This window comes from Gadus chalcogrammus, chromosome 18 (assembly GCF_026213295.1).
Source record: "Gadus chalcogrammus isolate NIFS_2021 chromosome 18, NIFS_Gcha_1.0, whole genome shotgun sequence".
Classification (NCBI taxonomy): Eukaryota; Metazoa; Chordata; class Actinopteri; order Gadiformes; family Gadidae; genus Gadus; species Gadus chalcogrammus.
The window spans coordinates 7,441,171-7,462,663 of record NC_079429.1 but is presented as its reverse complement, the minus strand read 5'-3'; the positions used below and the strand labels follow the sequence as shown (position 1 = coordinate 7,462,663).

The 21,493-nt window shown below is 45.1% G+C and overlaps 2 protein-coding genes and 2 long non-coding RNA genes across 6 annotated transcripts; all 4 read left to right on the top strand.

Moving 5' to 3' along the window:
• Nucleotides 1-74: 74 nt before the first annotated feature.
• On the top strand, nt 75-6,395 carry LOC130371549 (protein PAT1 homolog 2-like). 3 transcript variants are annotated; one of them, XM_056577364.1, is made up of 17 exons: nt 75-161; nt 970-1,035; nt 1,252-1,302; nt 1,502-1,693; nt 1,831-1,899; nt 2,039-2,136; nt 2,396-2,467; nt 2,559-2,682; nt 2,782-2,899; nt 3,356-3,462; nt 3,767-3,820; nt 3,918-4,060; nt 4,229-4,385; nt 4,748-4,891; nt 5,047-5,144; nt 5,226-5,366; nt 5,617-6,395. In XM_056577364.1, the coding sequence occupies exons 1-17, from the start codon at nt 108-110 to the stop codon at nt 5,645-5,647; spliced, it is 1,719 nt and encodes a 572-aa protein (XP_056433339.1). In that variant the 5' UTR covers nt 75-107; the 3' UTR covers nt 5,648-6,395. The 3 variants fall into 3 exon arrangements, with proteins under 3 accessions (XP_056433339.1, XP_056433338.1, XP_056433340.1); XM_056577363.1 differs by lacking the exon at nt 5,617-6,395 and adding an exon at nt 5,461-5,575; XM_056577365.1 differs by lacking the exons at nt 1,831-1,899; nt 5,617-6,395 and adding an exon at nt 5,461-5,575.
• Nucleotides 6,396-11,892: 5,497 nt separating this feature from the next.
• Nucleotides 11,893-12,385, top strand: LOC130370949 (uncharacterized). Its single transcript, XR_008893121.1, has 3 exons — nt 11,893-11,944; nt 12,037-12,223; nt 12,333-12,385. It is a non-coding gene; the product is annotated as an uncharacterized LOC130370949 (long non-coding RNA).
• A 639-nt stretch (nt 12,386-13,024) lies between these two features.
• LOC130371788 (uncharacterized) lies at nt 13,025-15,078 on the top strand. The gene is made up of 10 exons (XM_056577650.1): nt 13,025-13,036; nt 13,335-13,373; nt 13,456-13,509; nt 13,755-13,814; nt 13,894-13,920; nt 14,163-14,249; nt 14,462-14,503; nt 14,623-14,673; nt 14,888-14,938; nt 15,020-15,078. The coding sequence occupies exons 4-10, from the start codon at nt 13,808-13,810 to the stop codon at nt 15,076-15,078; spliced, it is 324 nt and encodes a 107-aa protein (XP_056433625.1). The 5' UTR covers nt 13,025-13,036; nt 13,335-13,373; nt 13,456-13,509; nt 13,755-13,807.
• An 89-nt stretch (nt 15,079-15,167) lies between these two features.
• LOC130371101 (uncharacterized) lies at nt 15,168-15,760 on the top strand. The gene is made up of 4 exons (XR_008893126.1): nt 15,168-15,199; nt 15,298-15,348; nt 15,502-15,552; nt 15,677-15,760. It is a non-coding gene; the product is annotated as an uncharacterized LOC130371101 (long non-coding RNA).
• The last annotated feature ends 5,733 nt before the right edge of the window (nt 15,761-21,493 follow it).

Genomic DNA, 21,493 nt, shown 5'->3' with positions numbered 1-21,493 from the left:
AGCTGGTTCCCCTCGGCCTACGGGGGCAGCGGAGCAGCAGAGGAGGAGGAGGAGGAGGGGGGGGAGCACGAGGATATGGGGTGCGGGGGGGCAGGATCAGAGCCCAGATGTTTGAGGACCCAGCAGTGGTCCGGACGGTGGAGGGGCGGCCCAGCATCAAGGTGATCAGAACCCCCCCCCCCCCCTCCTAATCCTGGCTATTGATCAGCAATGCCACTGATATCCCTTTTAGATTCGATACCAAGTATAGGCTGCTGATACTTCTTGTGTACGCGGTCTAGAAAATTTAGGGAAAATGTATCCAGTGATCCATCGTTCGCTCTCAGGATCACTAGTCAAGTGTTATCTTGTGTCATTATTACTTTTACTCAAAACTAAACCATCCGGCAGCCTCCCGCCACTCTGCCTGTCTGTTAGTGAATGTGTTTAGTCCAGTGGAGGCTAGGGCCCCGTTTACACGAGGACGCTTGCGGGTAAAAACGACAAAATATTTGACTGCCTTTCGTTTCTGCTTTTTTGGGGCTTAAAAACGCAAAAATCTGAAACCACCCACCCTTAAAAGTGAAGATGCGATGCCACTTTTGCGTCTTCTGTTCAGACCGTCATCATGTAAACGTAGCCACAGACCCAGCTCTAGGAAGCAGGCTACCAAGAATAGTGGGCAATCCTATGCCCAAAGGCCTGGCACAAAAAATAATTATCCTCATTGGCTGCAAATTGACCTTTTTCCTAAACTTTCAAACCAATGAGTGAATTTCTTGATGTTGAAAGTGATTTGGCATAGTGTGTCTGTGTGCTCTGTGTGCTCAATCATGCCTTGTAGAATGTTTTGTTCTTCACTTTTTGATTATAGAAAAAACTAAAATAGGAACAAAACTAAATCATCCTCATTTTAAGGTACGGTACTTTGGTATCCATCGATGGCGGTTGTTGGCCTCTGTGTGTGAGTACTGCTCTGTTGTGTTTCAGACGTTTGACAGTGCTATAGTGGACTGCGGAGCCCCTCTGCCCTGGGCCACCATGCAGAGGGCGGGCGTGAGTTGTCTCCTCCTGTTTGTCCACAGTAGAGGGGAAACAGGCTTAGTCTCTATATTCAAGCAGCATACAAGAATTATTCATAGAAAAAAACTGTCCATTGGTGAAGAAGATGCACCATTCTGCTTCATTATTTAACAGAATCTGATGCTGCATTACTATAACTTTGAAAGTACTTTTTGAGATATTTCTAACTGGTATGTTTGTTTGTTTCAGTGGATGGGGCCGTCCTGCAGGAAAAACAGAATGGCCGGATCCATACTAGAGGTTAATTCATTATGTCATCTTGGATCAGATCTGTGTTCATTGGGCCAATCATCACTAGCAAGATTTAGGCCCATTCCCATTTCTACCCCTTACCCCTTACCCAAGTTCAGCTAGATGGAGAAAGGAGCCCCCTAACCCTTGAAGCAATGGGGCCTTTTTCCCAGTTGATTACACTGTTCGGTCGTGTGCTTGTGCGCAGGACAACGCTATCGTCTGTGTGATCGACGGCCATGGGGGCAGAGGTCACCGTGGGTCGCCTCCGATCCTGCACTCTCCATATCCCTCCTCGGGGTTCAGAGCCCGGGGTACTCTGCCCAGGGGAGAGGGCTTGTCAAACAGGCTCTACTCCCATCGCCCGCCACCTGGCCCGTCCCCCCTCGTCAGGAACTGGGTACGTCCACCTCGTTCAGATGGCTTATTTATACAGATCCGTTCAATGTAATGACAGGGTAATTAGAAGCATAGTCTGTAGTACCAGAGTGTGGTCTTTAAAGCTCTCCTGATGGGGGGGGGGGGGGGGTCTCTCAGATGAACAGCTCCACAATCCCTGGTTCCCTGGTCCAACCGAGACAGACGCCCCCACCACAATTCAGCCAGGTAGCGTCACTGAAGCCCACCTACAGACTGGTGCATTCCAGCGCCAGATACGGCGCCAAATACTTCTCGCGTCTCGTTGCTTGGCTATCATGGTCATTGGTTTGTCGTGATCCTTGTGTTCTGATGTTACCCGTTTCAGCCTCAGACCCCAAAGATGATGCATCTCCGCTTTGGTGCCAACTCCCCAGGCCCCTCCCCCTACTACAGCCCTTCCTCCACTCCTGTGCAGCCTATCAGGTGAGGTTGTAGTTGTATCAGTCAGTGGTAGATTGAGCACTAAAGCCCAGCGCTGAACAAAATGCTGCCTGTTGGAGTCACTCTTTTTAAATACTATCAGCCAATCAGAAAATGTCTGGAACACCCCATTTGGCAGGATGTTACTCCTGAGTTTTTTTTTCCACATTTTAAAGGCTGGTGGGTTTTTAAATTCTAACAAGATGGCCTATTTGTAGGGGTTTCCAAGCAGGGCTTCATAGTGACACAATCTCCCACCCAGGTACCCTGGGCCCGTCACCCAGCTCCACCCCCAACACAAGAGACTCCTCGGCCAGAAGCGGACAGCAGAAAGGTGGGTCTGACCTCTGGGTCTACGAGGGGAATGCTCCGAGGCGTTGGTGGTGATCTAACCCCGTGGGTCTGGATGATGGCTCGTCGCTTAGGAAGGCAGAGAGCTGGGACCCCTACTGCCACCTGATGACTGAGAAGGAGAAGGAGTGGATCACCCGGCTACAGATGATCCAGCTGCAGACGGAGAACCCTGACCTGGAGGATTACTACTACCAGGTGGGGACTACCCTTCCTGCCTCTCTTTGGGTGGGAATGAGCGCCCTCTGGTGGCGAGGAGGGGCTGGCTGGGTGGTGGTAATACCCGTTACTTTGTAGGAATATTACCGGCGGATGGAGGACAAGCTGGTGGAGGAGGAGCTGGGAATGCGGAGCAAGAGGGAGCCTCCTAAACTCTTCACGCCCTACATCACTAAGACTGAACCCTACACACCAGGTCATCCTCCATTTGAAAAACTCCTCACCATTGAGGTTATCCCAATAGTTTGTATGACCAATTATTTCCGTTTAGATGGGTGTGGGAGTAGCAAGTTGCTGGTACGTTCTTGGGCACCTTGGCATGAAGTGTTTTTGTAATCCTTGCCCTTCATACATTTTCCCGTTGCTTAATGAGGTACCATTGGTTGGCTTAAAGGGCTGATTATGGTCACGCAACGAAGGACCACACAGACGCTTTGACGCAGTCGTGAACCTGTTTTGGTTCTGCTTTGGGTTTTAGTGAGCAGACAGATTGCAGCCCTTGCTGCTGCGTTGCCACGAAGGAAGGTTACAATTTTTGGGAGGGGCATGTCGGGCCCTTGTGGTGGACGCAAGGAGGGTCCGCAAGAACTGTTCACTTCTATCGTCTTGAACACTCACAAACAGTTTGTACGTCTGATTCTTGTTCTGACAGTGGTCCACATAGAGGGCTCTCTTGGCCAGGTGGCGGTTTCCACATGCTACTCCCCTCGCCGGGCCATCGGTGCCGTGAACGCCAACCCAACCCATGGATCACATGAGGTAAGAACCCTGGACGACCACTTTAAAGGCACAGCCCTTAATCAGTTAGTCTCAAAGGGTTTCCGGGCCAACATTATGCAATGCCCCTACCCCTTCTAAAGGGCTTAAAGGAAAAAAAACCTTGCATCAAGAGGCAGGGAACTTTGAGAAGGAACACGGTTCAGGGATCCCTCCCTCCCTTCAGGGACTGTAAAGAGGGCAATAGCTGCTGAATTGGAAGATGTATAATGAAAGCAGAAACGGAGGTCAAATACTTTTTACTACTTATTCTGCCTTCCTAGTCTTATTCATTTCTATCCAACAGGAACCCAAAGACGTGAAAACACAGCAACACGAGGTCCTAATGCAGATGGAGAAGGTCACGCAGCGTCCTGGTTTTATTCAGAGAACCTCGTCTCAGTGGATCACGCCTGTCATGGTTATGTTCTGCTCTTTGTGGTTCCTCTGCTCTGCAGCTCTTTGTGGTTCTGCTTGAAGTGGAGGAGGAAGACAGGATGAAGGGCAAGGTATTGGCTGAGGCGGAGGAGAAAAAGGCGAAGGAGAAGACTCGGCGGAAGGTTCAGAACATCTTGTCTCAGCTGCAGCACTACGATGCCCTGTGAGTTCCTTCCTGCTGTAGTTGGCCCTTCACATGGTGTTTGGAACCAATGGTGGGAGTAGTGGCCACAAACACAGAGGGCAGAGACCTCGAAGTAGCACAGAAGAGAATGGGCAGGCATGTTATCTGTGGTGCTCTTGCATGAAGATCCCTATTGTTTTTTGGCAGAGAGACGGGTGTGGAGTTCCTGTCGTGTCTCATGTTCAGCAAGGGGAAAAAGCTGATCTCGCGCCTGCTTCCGTTCCTGGACCAGGCCGCCGGCCTGAGGATCCTGACCGTGGTGACCTCTCACATCCCCACGCTGATGAGCAGAGACATGGATGAGGTAGACGAGCCATCACACAGACGTATTCTATAGGCCACCTGAGGCGTGATCTACAGAAGACCAACTGCTGGTCCTGTGTCTTGTCATGGTGCACGAGAAGAGAAGGGAAATATGGGCCATTTGTGCGTTTACAAGCTTCTTTAGTTTGACCCTCGATGGATGAACCTTCACCTCTGTTAACCTTATAATGACAAACTCTATCCAGCTCTGTACTGCCCTTCCGTTGCGTCACTATGACCATGGTCTCACTTTACATGAAATTCGAATGGGTTGCTTGTCTAAAGAGACAGCCTGGAACCTTCCTCAGCTGTGTGTTGCCACGCTCATCAGTCTGTACGTGTGGTGGGTTTGTTCTCCCCCAGGTTCTCCCTGTGCTCTACCCCTCCCTGAGGACTGTGATCTCAATGCTGACCTTCAGCCAGCTCATAGTCATCCTGAAGAACCTGACGTCCGTCGGGGAGACCCCGGAGGGTCCCGGGGGCCTCCTGCAGACCTGCCAGAACAAGGTGCGGCCCTGGGTTTAATACAAGGAAATGTCGCTGGGAGATTTAAAATGTCCGAATTCTGACACCTCTAGTTTGACGCTAGTCTACTGTTGAGGGTCATGGAGGTCCAGAGTTTGAAACATGGAGGGTCAGTTTGTGATGTTGTGTCTTCCCAGTTTGGTCTGTCCCTGCTCTATGCCCTCCTGTCCCAAGGGGAGAGGTTGCTTTCCTCTGGGAGCCCCTTGGATCCCAGCATCGGAGACTTCGAGACCTGGTATGGTACTAAACAGTCACCAACACTCGCGCACCTGGGCCTCTGTGATCAGGGTTTATCATGTCTTTCTAAATGTTCCAGGACGGACACGATCTTCCAGGTGGCGGGCGAGCTGTCCCACTGCACCCTGGTAGAGCCCCTGCTACTGCCCTCAAACCTCCTCACGCTGTTCTGCCGATACCTGGACAAACGCACCGTCCACCAGCTCAAGAGCAACATGGAGTAAGTCCTGCTCTGCCGTCAACCGAGCTCTTTAATGTAATCTGGGTCCACCGTTCCTGCCTAATGATGTTTCTGCTCCACATGGTCACTGTAGATTCGTCCCTGATGTGTCATTGCAGGGAAAGCACGATGTCTGTGTGTCAAAAGGTGGCGGATGCAGAACCATAATTTGGCCTTTACTTTTGGTGATGTAATTTGGCAAATAATTGGGTACGTTTTGACTCGGGTGTTAATTTTAATTTTGTTCTAGATCTGCGTCAGGGTTGGCTCTTCCATCGTGAAAGGGAGGAGCTCTAGAAGTTAATCTCTTCAGCAGATTGTCAACCCAACGGTAGGAGTTCACCAACGTGGTGGACTGGATTCTCCGTGCAGATCTACTGTAAATAACGACTGTATTTATTCCCCTGTCCCTCACCTTTCCCTCACGCCGTTTCCATTTTATTTCCTTTATCTTGTTTTTTATGTTCTCCCCCTTGAAACGCCCATGATTATGTTTACTCAGCATGTCAGGTTGACTTGTGTTAAACAAGGTTTATTTTTATAGGTGCTGCTTGATGTCAGCTTTGTTAGCTTGACCTCTAGTGGGAGCTAATGGGCTCTGCTAGTTCATTCTGCGAATTTGTGATCCAATAGTTTCTGAGAAGGCACCTTGATGGACCTTAACGTTTTGGGGTCAAAAGGGTTTTGGCCGTACTCTACGTTATCGTTTGTAAACTGAGTTTAACGTTCTGTAGCTCGGATTCTTGGGATTGTATAGTTATTTATGATTGTACAGCTACATATCTGTTCATTGTAGAAATGCTAAATGCTACCTTCTGGCACGCCAGGAGAGGCTGTGCAAAATGTTATTATTTTATTTGATGCTTTTGTAAAACAAAGTGAATGTATGTACATATGTGGAATAGCGCACATTGCACTGTATTCCTCATGTTTAAATATCTCAGTTGTCTAATATTATTTAAGTTGGAAACGGAAATTATTTAACATGCACTATAGAGCACTTGCAAGATAAATAAAATTCTGTATAAAAAGAAGAAACATTTTATGAATTGTATTTCCTCAAACCATTTTGGAGACTCATTTTATGCAGTTCTTGAAGATGGTATGGCTTGGCAAGACACGGTCAGATATCATATGACCATAGCTGTCATGAAACTGTCTGCCATAACTGTCATGAAACTGTCGGCCATGTTTCCACACATCTCGTTTATGTGTCAACAGCCCTTAAAAGGCTCAGCATCTCCTCGTCAAACATAAAAACCAAAACTCGGGCCTTGCAATGTCACAGCTCAACACTGTCTCCAACTACAACCAGTCACTAAAGATTTGAAATGACTCTAAAAAGCACCCACCATTAGCAAATGCAGGAATCTAACTCCAATAAGTTTAAGTGTGGGAACTTGTCAACAAGGTGTAATTTAAAACTTGTGCTATGTGGGTTCAACAAACCAAACAAATGCTTATAGACATGTGATCTAGGTTTATTCCGGAACATGGGGAAGATGGTTTGGTGGGGAGACATCCAAGTGTGTGAGGGGTCTGGCCAGCTGGAGCCCGCCACCACTCCCTGACCCCCGGATGAGGATTTGGCAGTGAGCTGAGGAATCCGGTCGGGAGGCGAGAGATCTTCCCTCGTTTCTTCTCTTCTTTAAAACACACAAGAAGCTTTTCTCTCTTCGACTGATCCATAACGTCATCTTTTCTCAGAAGTGGCAGAGCTCTGAAGCATAGATGTGTCCATACAGGGTTAAGGTTCTCCTTGACCCCCAAGATCAGACCACGGCCCTAAGTGAAGAGGTTTATGGATGAGGTAATCTCACCTCAAACGTTGGGTCTACCAGTTTATAGCTGCAAGGCTAGACCTTTGATCAGGCTCTCACTGGATCTCCATAAACTGCACATCATACAGCTTCTGAGAGTCAAACAAAATAATTGTGTTTGCTCTGGAATGATGCATGTCCACAGAAGGTATTTTGGCCTCCTGTCTCACCACAGGGCGTCTGACGGATTGCTTCTTCTGGTATCCTGCCGTTGTCGTGTGTTGGTATGTTGAGTTGGTTATTTGGATGGATGGCAGTCATCTGCAGTCTTTTAAACCCAATTTAGAACCCCAATAGCCCTGCTAATGTGTGACGGGTCAGTGCTAAGTATACAAGCACTTTGTTGACAAGGTTGGGGCCTCTGCACAGGGCCCCCCCATCAGTTACACTCTGTCTGGGGGCACTTTAAGTGGAGAGTTGTTCGCCGTGTAAACGGGAACCCACTGATGACCAAGGGAGGAGGAGCCACAGAGCCAGAAGGGGGGGGGTTCCTGCGAGAGACGGAGGGTATATGAGGCCCCTAGGATCCTAGGCACCCTCCTACTGTCCTCTCTCTGTCTCCTATCCCGTCTCTCCGGCTGGGCTTGTGCTGCAGCGTATTCAAGGCGATGGGGTTGTATCGGGGGGTTTCCCGGGCGACGGGCCAGGTGATGCGAACGGCGGTGTTCCTGCTGTTCCTGCAGGAGGTGCAGATGAGAGGTGAGACGACCTCCACGTTTGGCGACGTTGTTCCCGGAGTTAGCGCGTAGCCGCTTAGTTCTTACAACTGAAGGATGAAGAGTTTAGGCCTCCACAGCAGGATTTGGCTAAAAAGAAAATTAAGACTTGAACCAATGGTTTAAAAATATTAGCAAAAATGGCTTTTCGTATTTTTTCTTTATATTTTTAACTAACTTGGCAGGTCATAAAGTAAACATTTAAATTCAGATCAGCCTATGAGTATAAGCAACGGGGATGGGAAGAGTTGGAGGCAGGGAGAGCGATGGAGATGAAGAGAGAGATGGACTGGTGTGTGTCTGCCAAATTTCAAACAATCATGTCAGGTTTGCCCGGTGGCCCGTTACCGTAGCAACGCTGGATCTGCGTCTCTTAAGAGAGGTAGCCTCTTTTCCGTTTTCCCCAGGAGTTCGTGTGATCTCGTGAAAATACAGCGCATATCTGCGTTTCCATGGTGATCTAAGGCGGCTAAACCTGGCATGTGACTGTGAGGGGCGCTTCGAACAGCCTCCCCATTCAGCTGAACTATTAAATGAACCATAACTTAACTTGGTTAAAAGATCACTTGACTTACCTTAACTATCACTTACCTTAACAAGCCTCTTATCCATTCAGGTAAACTTGACTATTACTTAACTAACTTATTTCATATTAAAGTCTGCCATAAAGTTACCCGGTAAACGGTATTCCGTATTTTCTTAGGATATGGACCTGCTGGTGGGGTTCCCAACGGATACGCTGCGGGTAAATCAGCTCATATGAAAACAAACTGTTACATGTCAATACAATACAACATTACATTTCAATACAACAAACTGTTGGCTGTCAATACGTTTTGCTACATGTTAATACAACAGGATTATGACAATAATACATACTGTCACATTAACAGATAGGGAGGCTAAGAGCTAACATGTTCTTTGTTCAAGGTTATGGCTCTACTTATGGAGTACCCAACGGACAAAGAGCTCCAACAAATGGTATGTCCTGACCTGTTACCGGCGTATATATTCTGTCCAGACCGCGTCGCACCAGATCATACACCTGTGCCTGCTATACTCCTTCTCATCTTGCCCCTCTCCTTCATTTTAGGAATGGAAGTTCAAAATGGCCGCGGCATCGGAAGGATGTTGATGCCTTCTAAAGGTGAATTAAACGTTTCAAACATGTGTAGTTTCAAAGTCAAACTCAGTCAGTTTTGACTAATTCAATTAATCACACACAAATAATGCGTTGATCAGGGTTGCCCTCAGTGTGGACACGGGTGAGGAGAGAATGTGGTCAGATTTTTAGCTGATCTTTAAATGTAAACTATATGTAATATTAATGTGCTTCCAGGTGTGGGCGGGGCTTCAGGGGCTCAGAACGGACAGGGAAGGGAGCCAATCAAAGGGGCAGGTTGGTGAATTGCCATTGATCATATCAGTTATTATTTAACGCAATATATCATCTTGATTCACTATGTCTATGGTACAAACATAATCAACACAAAGGATCAACTCTATCTACATGAAATGTCTTTTGATACAATATGATCTGTGTCCGGCCTGTAGGTGGCGCTGCCTTCGCTCGTCCCCAGTCTAATGGTGGGTGGACTCGTTAATAACTCTTAATAGAAGGCATCAGGACAACAGTAATCCAAATTAAACAGTGCATTAATGTTTGCAGAACATTCACATATAGCAGACGTATGTTGTATGTGGATATAAGTTGGGTTAAAATATCGATATATTTCAGGTAATGGTGCCCATGCAGGAAAACCATATGGACAGGGAACTAAAGGAAACGGTTTGTTAAATACATAATCTCTCTAACACACACACACACACACACACACACACACACACACACACAACACACACACACACACACACACACACACACACACACACACACACACACACACACTGTTTAACGTTGGAATGTTTTCAGGATATGGGGCTCAATTTGGACCTTCAAGCAGACAGGCCATGAACGGAAACGGTAACAGGATAATTTTATATTATAAATGAATGTAGATGAAAAAAAAGAAACAAAAAAAGGCTAACGCACTGGGAACCAAGATGAGCTGTTTGTAGATTACATGCCACGTTCATGAAGACATTTGACATGCAACGTAACATACAGGTTACATATATGTTCAGTACGTTCATCCATGCATGTGTGCTACACCATGTTTAATACAAGTTTATGTTTCAGGTTACGGTGCTCACGCAGGACAGGCGAACGGACAGGGAACTAAAGGAAACGGTATATTACATTTAATATACATGCATGCATGTTAAATGCAAACTCACAATAAACTTTGATACATGCATGCATGCGATTTAACACAAACCTTTTTTCAGGTTACGCTGCGCAAGCAGGACAAAATAATGGACAAGCAAACAAAGGAAATGGTATAATATACATACATACATGTTCAATACATATACCTATAACATACTTCGGTACATGTTTGTCATTTAACGCAAACCTTTATTTCAGGTTACGCTGCACACGCAGGACCAAATAATGGACAAGCAACCAAAGGAAACGGTATATTACATTTGATATACATACACGCATGTTAAATTCATGTACTCATAAAACAAGTTACTTTGATACATGAATGTGTGTATTTTAACATGAGAGTATATTTCAGGTTATGGTGCTCAGGCAGGACAAGGCAACGGACAGGCAACTAAAGGAAATGGTATATTACTTTAATATGCATACATGCATGTCAAATGCATACATAACACGATACATGCATGCATGTAATTGAACATAAATCTATATTTCAGGTTATGGTGTACACGCTGGACCAAATAATGGACAAGCAACCAAAGGAAACGGTATTAATACATGTGTGTTACATTCACATACAACATGTTATTGCCATGCATGCATGTAATTTAACACAAACCTATATTTCAGGTTATGGTGCACACGCAGGAACAAATAATGGACAAGCAACCAAAGGAAACGGTATTACATACATGCATTCTACATTCATACATAACATGCGTGTTACATTAATATAATGTAATAATATATAATATAATGCACAGGCAAACAAAGGAAATGCTATATTACCTTTGATATGCATACAAGCATGTTAAATACATATACCTATACGATACTTTGATAAATGTATGCATGTCAATGAACATGAGCCTATATTTCAGGTTACAGTGCTCATGCCAGACCAAATAATGGACAAGTAACCAAAGGAAATGGTATTATTTATTTACATACCTGCATGTTAAATACATACACTCATAACATATGTTACCTCGATACATGCATGCATGCATGTTATTTAACATCAATCTATATTTCAGGTTATGGTGCTCAGGCAGGACAAGGCAACGGACAAGCAAACAAAGGAACGGTATTAATACATACGTGTTAAATTAATTATAACATGCGTGTTGCATTAATATTTAACATGCGTGTTAAATGTATATTACATGTTATTGCCATGCATACATGTAATTGAACATCAATCTAGTTTCAGGTTATGGTGCACACGCTGGACCAAATAATGGACCAAGCAAACAAAGGAAACGGTATTAATATATACGTGTTGCATTAATTTATAACACGCGTGTTATATTAATATTTAACATGCGTTTTAAATATATATAACTGTTATTGCCATGCATACATGTAATTGAACATGAATCTATGTTTCAGGTTATGGTGCACACGCTGGACCAAATAATGGACAAGCAAACAAAGGAAACGGTATTACATACATACGTGTTACATCAATATTTAACATGCGTGTTAAATGTATATAACATGTTATTGCCATGCATACATGTAATTGAACATGAATCTATATTTCAGGATACGGTGCACACGCTGGACCAAATAATGGACAAGCAACCAAAGGAAACGGTATTACATACATGCTTATTACATTAATATATATGCGTGTTAAATGTATATAACATGTTATCGCAATGCTTGCATGTCATTTAACATGAACCTATATTTCAGGTTACGGTGTTCACCCAGGACCGAATAATGGACAGGGAACCAAAGGAAACGGTATATAACATTAAATATACATGCATGTTAAATACATGTACCTAAAACATACTACATGTATGCATGCAATTTAACATGAATCTATATTTCAGGTTATGGTGCACACGCAGGAACAAATAATGGACAAGCAACCAAAGGAACCGGTATATCACATACATGGGTGTTACATTAATATATAACATGGTACTGCCTTACATGCATGTCAATTAACATGAATCGATATTTCAGGTTATGGTGCACACGCAGGACAAGGCAATGGACAAGCAAACAAGGGAAACGGTATATTACATATATGCTTGTTACATGAATATAAAACATACGTGTTAAATTCATATGTAACATGTTATTGCCATGCATACATGTTTTTTAACATTAAATTATATTTTAGGTTATGGTGCTCAGGCAGGACAAGGCAACGGACAAGCAACCAAAGGAAACGGTATTAATAAATGTGTATTACATTAATATATAACATGCGTGTTACAGTTAAGATAACATGTTATTGCCTTTGATGCATGTAATTTAACATGAGCCTCTATTTCAGGTTATGGTGCTCAGGCAGGACAAGCCAACGGACAAGCAAACAAAGGAAATGGTATTAATACATGCGTGTTCCATTCATAGGTAACATGTTATTGCATTGCATGCATTGTCATTTAACGTCAATCTATGTTCCAGGTAATGGTGCTCAGGCAGGACAAGGCTACGGACAGGCAACCAAAGGAAACGGTATATTACCATGCAGTAAACATTCATCTATGTAATAAATTGCCTATAACACTGATACATATATGTTAATAATTATATACTTTTCAGGTTATGGCGCTCAGGCAGGACAAGGCAACGGACAGTCAACCAAAGGAAATGGTTCGTAAAGGCCACGCGCACGCACGCACGCACGCACGCACGCACGCACGCACGCACGCACGCACGCACGCACGCACGCACGCACGCACGCACGCACGCACGCACACGTGAATGTAACACATATAAACACGTAAATGTAACGCATATAAACCTGTATTAACCCAAACGTTTTAGGTTACGGGGCCCACGTTGGACCAGCTAATGGACAGGGAACGAAAGGAAACGGTTTGTACATGAATCAATTAATATTAGAATGTATGAATAAACAGACACACCCACATGCACGTTCACACCATGTTTAACACGATGAACATTACAGGTTATGGTGCACATGCAGGTCAAGCTAATGGGAAAGCAGCCAAAGGCAACGATAAGTTACATGTATCTCGCACGCGCGCAATGAATCAATTATGTGAAAGCATTTTCTTCTGAGGTGGTCTGAGTAATTTAACATGAAATACTAACTTATCTCCCAAAACCTGCATGTGAAATTATCGGTAACATTAAATAATGTGTGTTTCAGGTTATGGCGCCCATGCTGGACAGGCTAACGGAGGAAACGGTTTGTTTAAATGCAGACGTCCGACAGAACATATATTACCGTGTACAGAGCTGGGTTCTTGATTGCGTTTTGTGTTTTCCAGCTCACCTCGGAGCCACCGGTAAACCAACGAAGGGCAACGGACAACCAACCTATGGTACACGCCCTCTTCCTCACCCTCGTATTCCTCACCCCTCCTCTTCCTTCACCTCATCTGCCTCACCCTTTATCCCTCGTCTACCCATGACATTGAGTTTATTGAGACTTTATAGAAACATTTGTATATGACTGCAATATGAGGTATCTGACAATAGTGCATTCGTCCCAAAGTATTGGTAGCTGAACCACCAGGTGTGTACTACCAGGTATAACCAAGTGTGGCCTCTTGGTCTTCTGTTATAGGAGCAGGTCAGGGCCTCGGTGTCAACCAGGGCCCCCAGCTGGCTGGGAACCCCATGACAGGTGAGGGTCTTGTCAGGTGAGATGTTGATGCGAGGACAATCTATGCTCAGTCTAACCATGTGATCCCTTGTCTCTCTAGGAGGTTATGGAGCTCAGCCCAGCAGAGGTAAGTCTCAACCGGTGAAGGATTCCCTCAGGTTAACACTATTATATCTTCTATGGGATGATGGTGTTCTATTTCTATCTATCCAAGGTATTCTATAGGATTGTATAGTTCGTGATTGTTCTTAGTATATTCCAGTTTCTCTATTTTAAATGTGTTCGATAGTGTTCTAGTTGTTTAATCACGCGTTCTAGTTGTATAGTTTGTTCTAGTGGCTGCCCTGTGTGTTTGCTGTGCTTCTCCAGGTCCTGCAAAGACTGCTGGATACCAAAGGGCCGGTTCAGCGCTAGGAGCTGGGTTCCTCCCAGGAGGGATGAAGGGGCCAAAGCCAGGTGGAGAACCTAAACTAAACTAACGATATATTCCACCACATGAGCTGTCCAATTAACCTATTAACTATCATCTGACCTTACCTATTAACCACCACTTAAACTCGCCTATGAACTACCAAGTATTACTATGTGGCTGTAGCAGTTTCCATGGCCATAATGCCAATAGTTTCCTTGATGACATAGTGATGAAGCTGTTTTCCTGTTTGTTCCAGCTGGTTATGGGTCTCAGAACGGTCAAGGTGCCAAACCAAACGGTAAATAAGTTTCCCTCCAGCTGAAATAATCAATATGATCATGAAAAAAATGGTATCCTACTATATTTGATGTTTACTTTTCTTAATACCTAATGTTCCATACTCTTGACCTACTGCAGGCTACCAGCCAGCTGCTGCTGTGCCTAATGGCTATGGAGCCCGGTTCAACGGTAACTACTAGTTTACGACCTAATGACACCCTTTGAACAGATGCCTTATGTTTATTAACAGCTAGTCTTCTGGTCAAAACATGATACTGTGTCATACATTGATGTGATTATTCCCTCTGGGGATCAAATGTTGTTCTGTTGGAACAAGACAGATGTAGATCTGTATATGAATACATCCTGTAATAGATTAATAAAACACAAATATGAATTTCAGGTTATGGTGCGCATGCAGGACCAACTAATGGACAAGGAACCAAAGGAAACGGTTTGTATATGAATAAATATGATCTCAAATTCAAATAAACACACGCACTCCATGTAACCATGTCATAATCTATAATTTCAGGTTATGGTGCCCAAGCAGGAACAGCTAATGGACAAGGAACCAAAGGAAACGGTTTGTAGATTGACAAATATGATATCAACCTCATCAATACACACACGCGCACGCGTACCATTCATAATATATATTTCAGGTATGGTGCCCAAGCAGGACCAGCTAATGGACAAGGAACCAAAGGAAACGGTTTGTAGATTAACAAATATGATCTCAAATTGAAACACACTCGCACAGCACGCACGCGCGCAGCCTAAGTCATGTAAACATAATCATTTGTATTTCAGGTTATGGTGCACAGGCTGGCTTGGCTAATGGACAAGGAACCAAAGGAAACGGTTTGTAGAAATGACAAAGACATGCAAAGTATTACAGCAACCTGTTGGTCATACACAACCTGCATACAAAACTATAGCGAGGCCCATAAAGAGTTATTTAGTTTCTGGTCGTCACAAAACAACATTGTACTTCCTGTTCCTTCTCATCACTAGGTTACGGTGCTGGAGCCGGTGTTGCCAAGGGAAACCAAGGCCAGGCCAAAGGTGAAGACCAGAATAACAATGCTAGTGTGATGCTATGTAAATGCTTATATGATGCTAGAACGGGGCATGGTTGAGGCTATTATAATGCTAGTCAATGCTGTTTTAACGCTAATACTGTTTCAAGGTGTGTTAGCTGGGTTCCTCCCAGGACGTGGCAATCCCAGCCCGGCAGCAGATAAAGCAGGTAAGCCTGGAGCGTAGCACCCACCATATACTCACTGATGAGAGGTAGATGGAAGACTATAATGGAAGATGAGTCAATGGATGGACTTGACCGTTTTTTCTGTGTCCTGTAGTTTAATTCTGGTGTTCCAAACGGATACGGAGCCCAACCAAATGGTAAAAGAACTTGGGACTGCTCACTTGACTAACTTTTCAGACTGCACACATTTCAACTCAAAACAAATATCTATCAAAGGTAGCATTAAAAACAGTGTATTGTGTTGTGAAACCGTGTTCAGGGATTTTTGTTCTCTTGGATTTGACTGTCTTACACATAACAAGGGGGGCTCTCATCGTAGATGCTAAAGCTTCATTTGTTGTCAGCTAATATTACATTCAGAGCCAATGGTAAAGCTTTGCCTAATGCTGAATCTAAACAGTTTTAACTAATGCTAAAGCTATTGACTTGTTGGAAGCCTGTAATGACATCCTGCACCAGTGGTTACCAGCATCTCCTGCTATCAAACGCTCGGTTTATCATCAAGGTTACGACCCCGCCGCGGCAGATAGCAGCAGGGGGTCCTGTGCGAACGGATATGGCGCAAAGCAGAAGGGTGAGTCCCTATAATTGGACCCAATTTTCCTCCATTGAATGGGGTTACAGTTAAGTCATCAGGACGTGGACCGTAGCCTTGGTAGCATTCCTGGTCTGTTTCCTCTCAGGATATGGCGCGCCTGAAGCTGGAGCCGTCTCCCCGAGCGCTGCAGCTCTGGGGCCCAGCGCTGGAGCTGACGGGCCTGGCTCTGCAGTCAAAGGAGTCAACGGTGGTAAGCACATATCGTTGTTCTTTAATACCAAATGGAAACATAAACTTAAAAGAAATCCTCCCTACCGCCCTGCTGTGGAGGATCTCTACATCTCTAATGTAGTTCCGTGTTTGATGGGATGTAAATCTGGTCACGTGATGCTTGGGTTAGCTGATTGGCGAATAACTGGTGGTTCGTAGGGCTTGGTGGACCCGCGTGATCGCAGAGAAACATTGCTAAAGTTGGCTCATCCTGCTGATATTTACTGCCATCTATCCATGTGGTCAGCTAAAACCCTCTGTATCTGTAGCAACCAACTGTCAATTTAGCAACCCCTTCTGTATCCATAACAACCACCTATGTCATTTTAGCAACCACCTCTGTATCTATAGCAACCACCTATGTATCTTTAGCAACCACCTCTGTATCTATAGCAACCACCTCTGTATCTATAGCAATCACCTAGCAACCACCTCTGTATCTATAGCAACCACCTCTGTATCTATAGCTCCCACCTCTGTATCTATAGTACCACCTCTGTATCTAGCTCCCACCTCTGTATCTATAGTACCCACCTCTGTATCCGTAGCGACCATCCAGTATCCCTAGCAGCCACCTCTTTATCCACAGCAACCACCTATCTATGTACTTCAGAGGTTGTGGTAGATGCTAGTGTGCTATATTCCCAGACTACGATAGGGGAGTTCAACACGGGGAAGGGCCAATCGGGAACTCAGAGTGCGGATCCGCAGAAGGTATCTAACAACAAGGGTGAGAGCGGAGTCTCACCAGACCACATCCATGAGTCCCTGAGCGGGTTCCCTCTAGTGGACACGCACGGGAAGCCCCAGGAGATGCCTCCAACGCAGCTCCAGTCACACAGCTCCTCACCAGAACCAGACATTACCCCAGAGCCCAACCAGCAGAACCAGAACCAGAACCCACCAAGACCAGAACGTGACCCAGAACCCTGAAGAGCGTGTGAATGATGTTCTGCTAGAGGCCACCCCCCACCAGGAGTACAGAGTCTGGACCTGAGGTCCTCAGGGAACGCAGTCCACTCCTGAAATGGGTAAACTTCCCCAGGTCCCGCAAATTGTGTGTCGCGTAATGACGTCACAACATAGATTGCCATAGCGTTTTTAAATCCAGACTTCTTCTGTCATGTTCTTCATCAACTCAAAATCCTAACCAAAACCAAACACCGGCAACTCTTTCTCATGCATCATCAAATAATTGTTTCCATTAAAAGACCCCTGAAGACTTGTCAAACATGCTGCTTTGCCGTGTCATTTGACATCAGCCCTATAGTGTAACAAAGATCATAAACACGTTGTGACATGAGGGAACCCCTAATAGAAAACAACCAAACTGTTCCTTAGCATGGATTGAGAACTAATCAACCAGGGCATGTGGTTTTGTGAAGTCATGGGACTTACCCTCTACACACCTGAGATGGGTTGATGATACTCCATTTTTTGACACTCACAATTATGACACGAAGGGTAGATGAGGTTTAATTCAGTAAATGTTTAATTACTTTAATGATAGTGACCCAAATCTTTTTTGGACTTCCAAATTACAATTCCAAACAGCCTTATTCAAAATGATTGGCTCAAGTATGCTGTGTTGTAAACGGTATGACCACTTCTACAAGCACTCCTGGGGCCTCTGTCAGGGGAACGGGCCCCTAGCGGCCAATTTATATCAACAACGCCTCCAGTGGCTCTGGTCGGGCTCTGGGCGTTCTGGTGCATGTTCTCCATCTGGACCAGTGATGCTGCATGCGGTCGTTAACCGGCATGAGCCATCTGCATGTCACCCAATGAAACGCTCCGGAATATGTGGTGAAATCCCTCCCAAACTGACTTGTATCCACTAATGTGCGCGTTCTCTCCTGCTGAAGGATCCGGACTTCTGATTTGAAGCATGCACCTCCAGCTCTTACTAGTGAGTCAAACAGTGTTGAGGACTTGGGGATTGACCTGCGTTTGGAACCCCCAGGGTATTTGACGGGCAGCAAACTGCCCGAGCAGAACGCCCCAGTGACGGCACTCCTCCCTGGGCCCGAGCTCACCGGCCTGCTGCCCTGAGGGGGTCGACGGTCTCGCACCGCTACCCAAACCGTGGCGACCACTAAGGGGACATCGGCAGGAGTTGGTGCCAGAGAGGGCGGTCATCCAGCACCAGCTACCGACACCCGGCGAGGGCTCTCTGGTTGAGATCGCTAGCAAACCTGGTCCGTGTGCGTTGTTGCACGTGTGTTTGTCTTTGCACGTTGTCCGTATGTGGTGCATGCTGGAGCCATGCTGGGTTCTCGTATCGGGTCAGACATGCTGTGTTTTTCACCACGAGTTGCTGTCTGTTAGCACTCTATGCGTCTGTTACATCTGTGAGATAACGTTTACTTGAAAGGATTCACTCTGAGCAGATGATTGTTTCTTTATAGTTCCTCAACAGTTCTTGGCAGTCATGTAGTCTATGCTGCTGAAGTCTCTATTGTTTTCGTACAGATCCGATAGATCCAAGTACACTGGGCAAACAAGTGTAATCTAGTGTGTAGTACTCTACTACTACTGTAGTTAATACATAGAATATATATAATCACAATATTGACGCAGTTTTGTTAAATAACTGTCAGATCTTAGTGCAGTTAAACGACCGTGTTTAACAGAGTGAATCCAAGCTGTTCGAACCTCAGGCTTGTCACAGCTGTATCCACTTGCATGCTGTTGAGTCGGATGTTTTAGATGTTATTTCAGCATCATTCACCTGCTGATCACTCTGACCTCTGTAATAGCCCTCGCCCCCTTGGTTTGTGAGTTTTAATCACTGCGTTGGTGTATTTCTCTGCACTAACAGTGGTGTGTGCTGTCCTGTCTGACTCCCCGAGCATGGATCGGATTTCTGAGATCACACCCTGTAGGACCACCTCCTAGCTATGACCCGAGAAGATGTGACGCGATGGTGTTTGACCTCTGACCCCTGGCCCTGTCTATCTTTGTGACCCTCAGAGAAGAGTGCCGGGCTTCCATCAGTGTGGAGGGGTCCTAAAGCTGCCAACCAGGTGATGCATGGAACCTCTAACCATAACAAACCTCTCCTCGCCACATCCATCACACGGCTACCAAATCATTGATATCATGATGTCAGCCAATCACTCACTACATGAAGATAAACCTGAAGATGTGTTATGTTGGCTGAACATTTGAACACGTCCTTTCAATGACTGTGGACCTCGCCACAGCAGGGGGCCAGTGGAATGAAGATACCCAGACTGGTAGGCAGTTTATTATTTACTTTTTTACTTACTTCTAACTCCCAGGAGAGCTAGTAAGGCAACCAGGCTAAATCCAAACGCATCAGAGACGGCTCAGAACACAAGGGTTGCTAGTTGAACGTTTAGCGCTTGTCGTTTCAGATTATGGAGCAGAACTGGGGCCCTCTGGTACCAACCAGAAAGGTGAGACAACCACACTGAAGACTACATTATCCACAATCCTTTAGTACTAAAGATGTTACAAACCACCAGTGTGAAGCCTTCACAATCATCCTCTGGAGTACAAAACATAGCGACTGCTTTTAGTTCCTGTATTAGTTTATATCCATATATTGCATGTCTTAACTTTTGGTTTGGGCTAAAAAGGTTATGGCGCAGGAGCCTGCTTTCCTGAACAAATTTGGAGGCAAACCAAACGGTAATTTATTTGAATCTATATTTAAATCTTGCACCTCCATAGCTTAACCCATAGAGGCCACTGATGCTAGATAACCTGCTGATGATGGAGGTGTTCTGATTGGACAGGTCGCACTGCAGGGCCTTACCCTAATGGAGGAGGGGCTTATCCTAATGGAGGAGGCACTTATCCTAATGGAGGAGGCGCTTATCCTAATGGAGGAGGGCTATCTAATGGAGGAGGGTGCTAAAGCATCCAACCAGGTAGACACACCTGCTCTCCAAGACTAACAACCACACATGCGTTTTCGTACATGAGAATGATTCTGGTGACAGTGTGTGTTCTAGTATTTAATATGTATAAGACGTTAAGAAGGTTAATGCAATGTAACTTCAACAGGTTATGGTGCTGGAAAAGGAGGTGGATACAATGTACCAGGACACGGAGCAGGTACACAAATGTATATACATGCATGTAGAGCTTGTACATCATTGGATTGACCAAGCCTTGGAAGCCTCTGATCAGATAGCAATCATATCACAGCATACCCCAGGCCACTTCATGAACACACCCTTTTAGAGCTCTTAAAAGACTTATGAATCCATAACTAATGGCAAAAACAAGATTTATTTTAAATGCATGAGGATCTCTTTCTCCCATCTCCCTCTCACTTCCTCAGGTTTGGTTCTCCTTACGGTCAACAACAGCCAGGTGAGCTGTGGTCTTATCCGTTTGTCATTATATTACAAACCAACCCATTCACTGTGTAGTATAAGATAAACTCAAGTGAAGCTAGTTTAGTGTTGGGGTAACATGAGACAAGTGAAGCTAGGTTAGTGATGGTGTAACATGAATCAAGTGAGGGCTGGTTTATGGTTATGTGACTGAGGGTGTGTTTGTGACTCAGGGTTCGGGCAAGGGGCGTACCCTGGGGCTGGTCACTATGGTAACCCATCGTTTGGAGGGGCGCCGGCCAACGGTACAACACCCCAAATCTTCTTTTCATTTTTGATTTCAAATATTCTCATAAAGTGTTTTGTAATATTACAATGCTGTATGGATGTAAATGTTGTTATTGTATTAAAACAAATCTCCAATCAGGGCTATAGAAGATCTTGACCAGGAAAACTGTTTATCTAATCTAGGTCTGTCATGTTTGGTGGTTTAAAGTATGGAATCAAATGTCCTCACAGGTTATGGCTACTGGGCCGGATTACAACCAGAGTATGCAGGTAAGGAGAGGGGTGTGGAGGTAGAGTGGAGGGAAATCTCATATGTCATATTATTTATTTCAA

Excerpts from the sequence above, each read along its gene's own strand:
- LOC130371549 (XM_056577363.1), top strand. The coding sequence starts at position 108 with ATGTTTGAGGACCCAGCAGTGGTCCGGACGGTGGAGGGGCGGCCCAGC. Across the intron at positions 1,036-1,251 it reads CCACCATGCAGAGGGCGGGC|TGGATGGGGCCGTCCTGCAG; the intron begins GTGAGTTGTCTC and ends TGTTTGTTTCAG. Across the intron at positions 1,900-2,038 it reads CCCCACCACAATTCAGCCAG|CCTCAGACCCCAAAGATGAT; the intron begins GTAGCGTCACTG and ends TACCCGTTTCAG.
- LOC130371788 (XM_056577650.1), top strand. Across the intron at positions 14,504-14,622 it reads TCAAGGTGCCAAACCAAACG|GCTACCAGCCAGCTGCTGCT; the intron begins GTAAATAAGTTT and ends GACCTACTGCAG. Across the intron at positions 14,939-15,019 it reads ACAAGGAACCAAAGGAAACG|GTTATGGTGCCCAAGCAGGA; the intron begins GTTTGTATATGA and ends CTATAATTTCAG.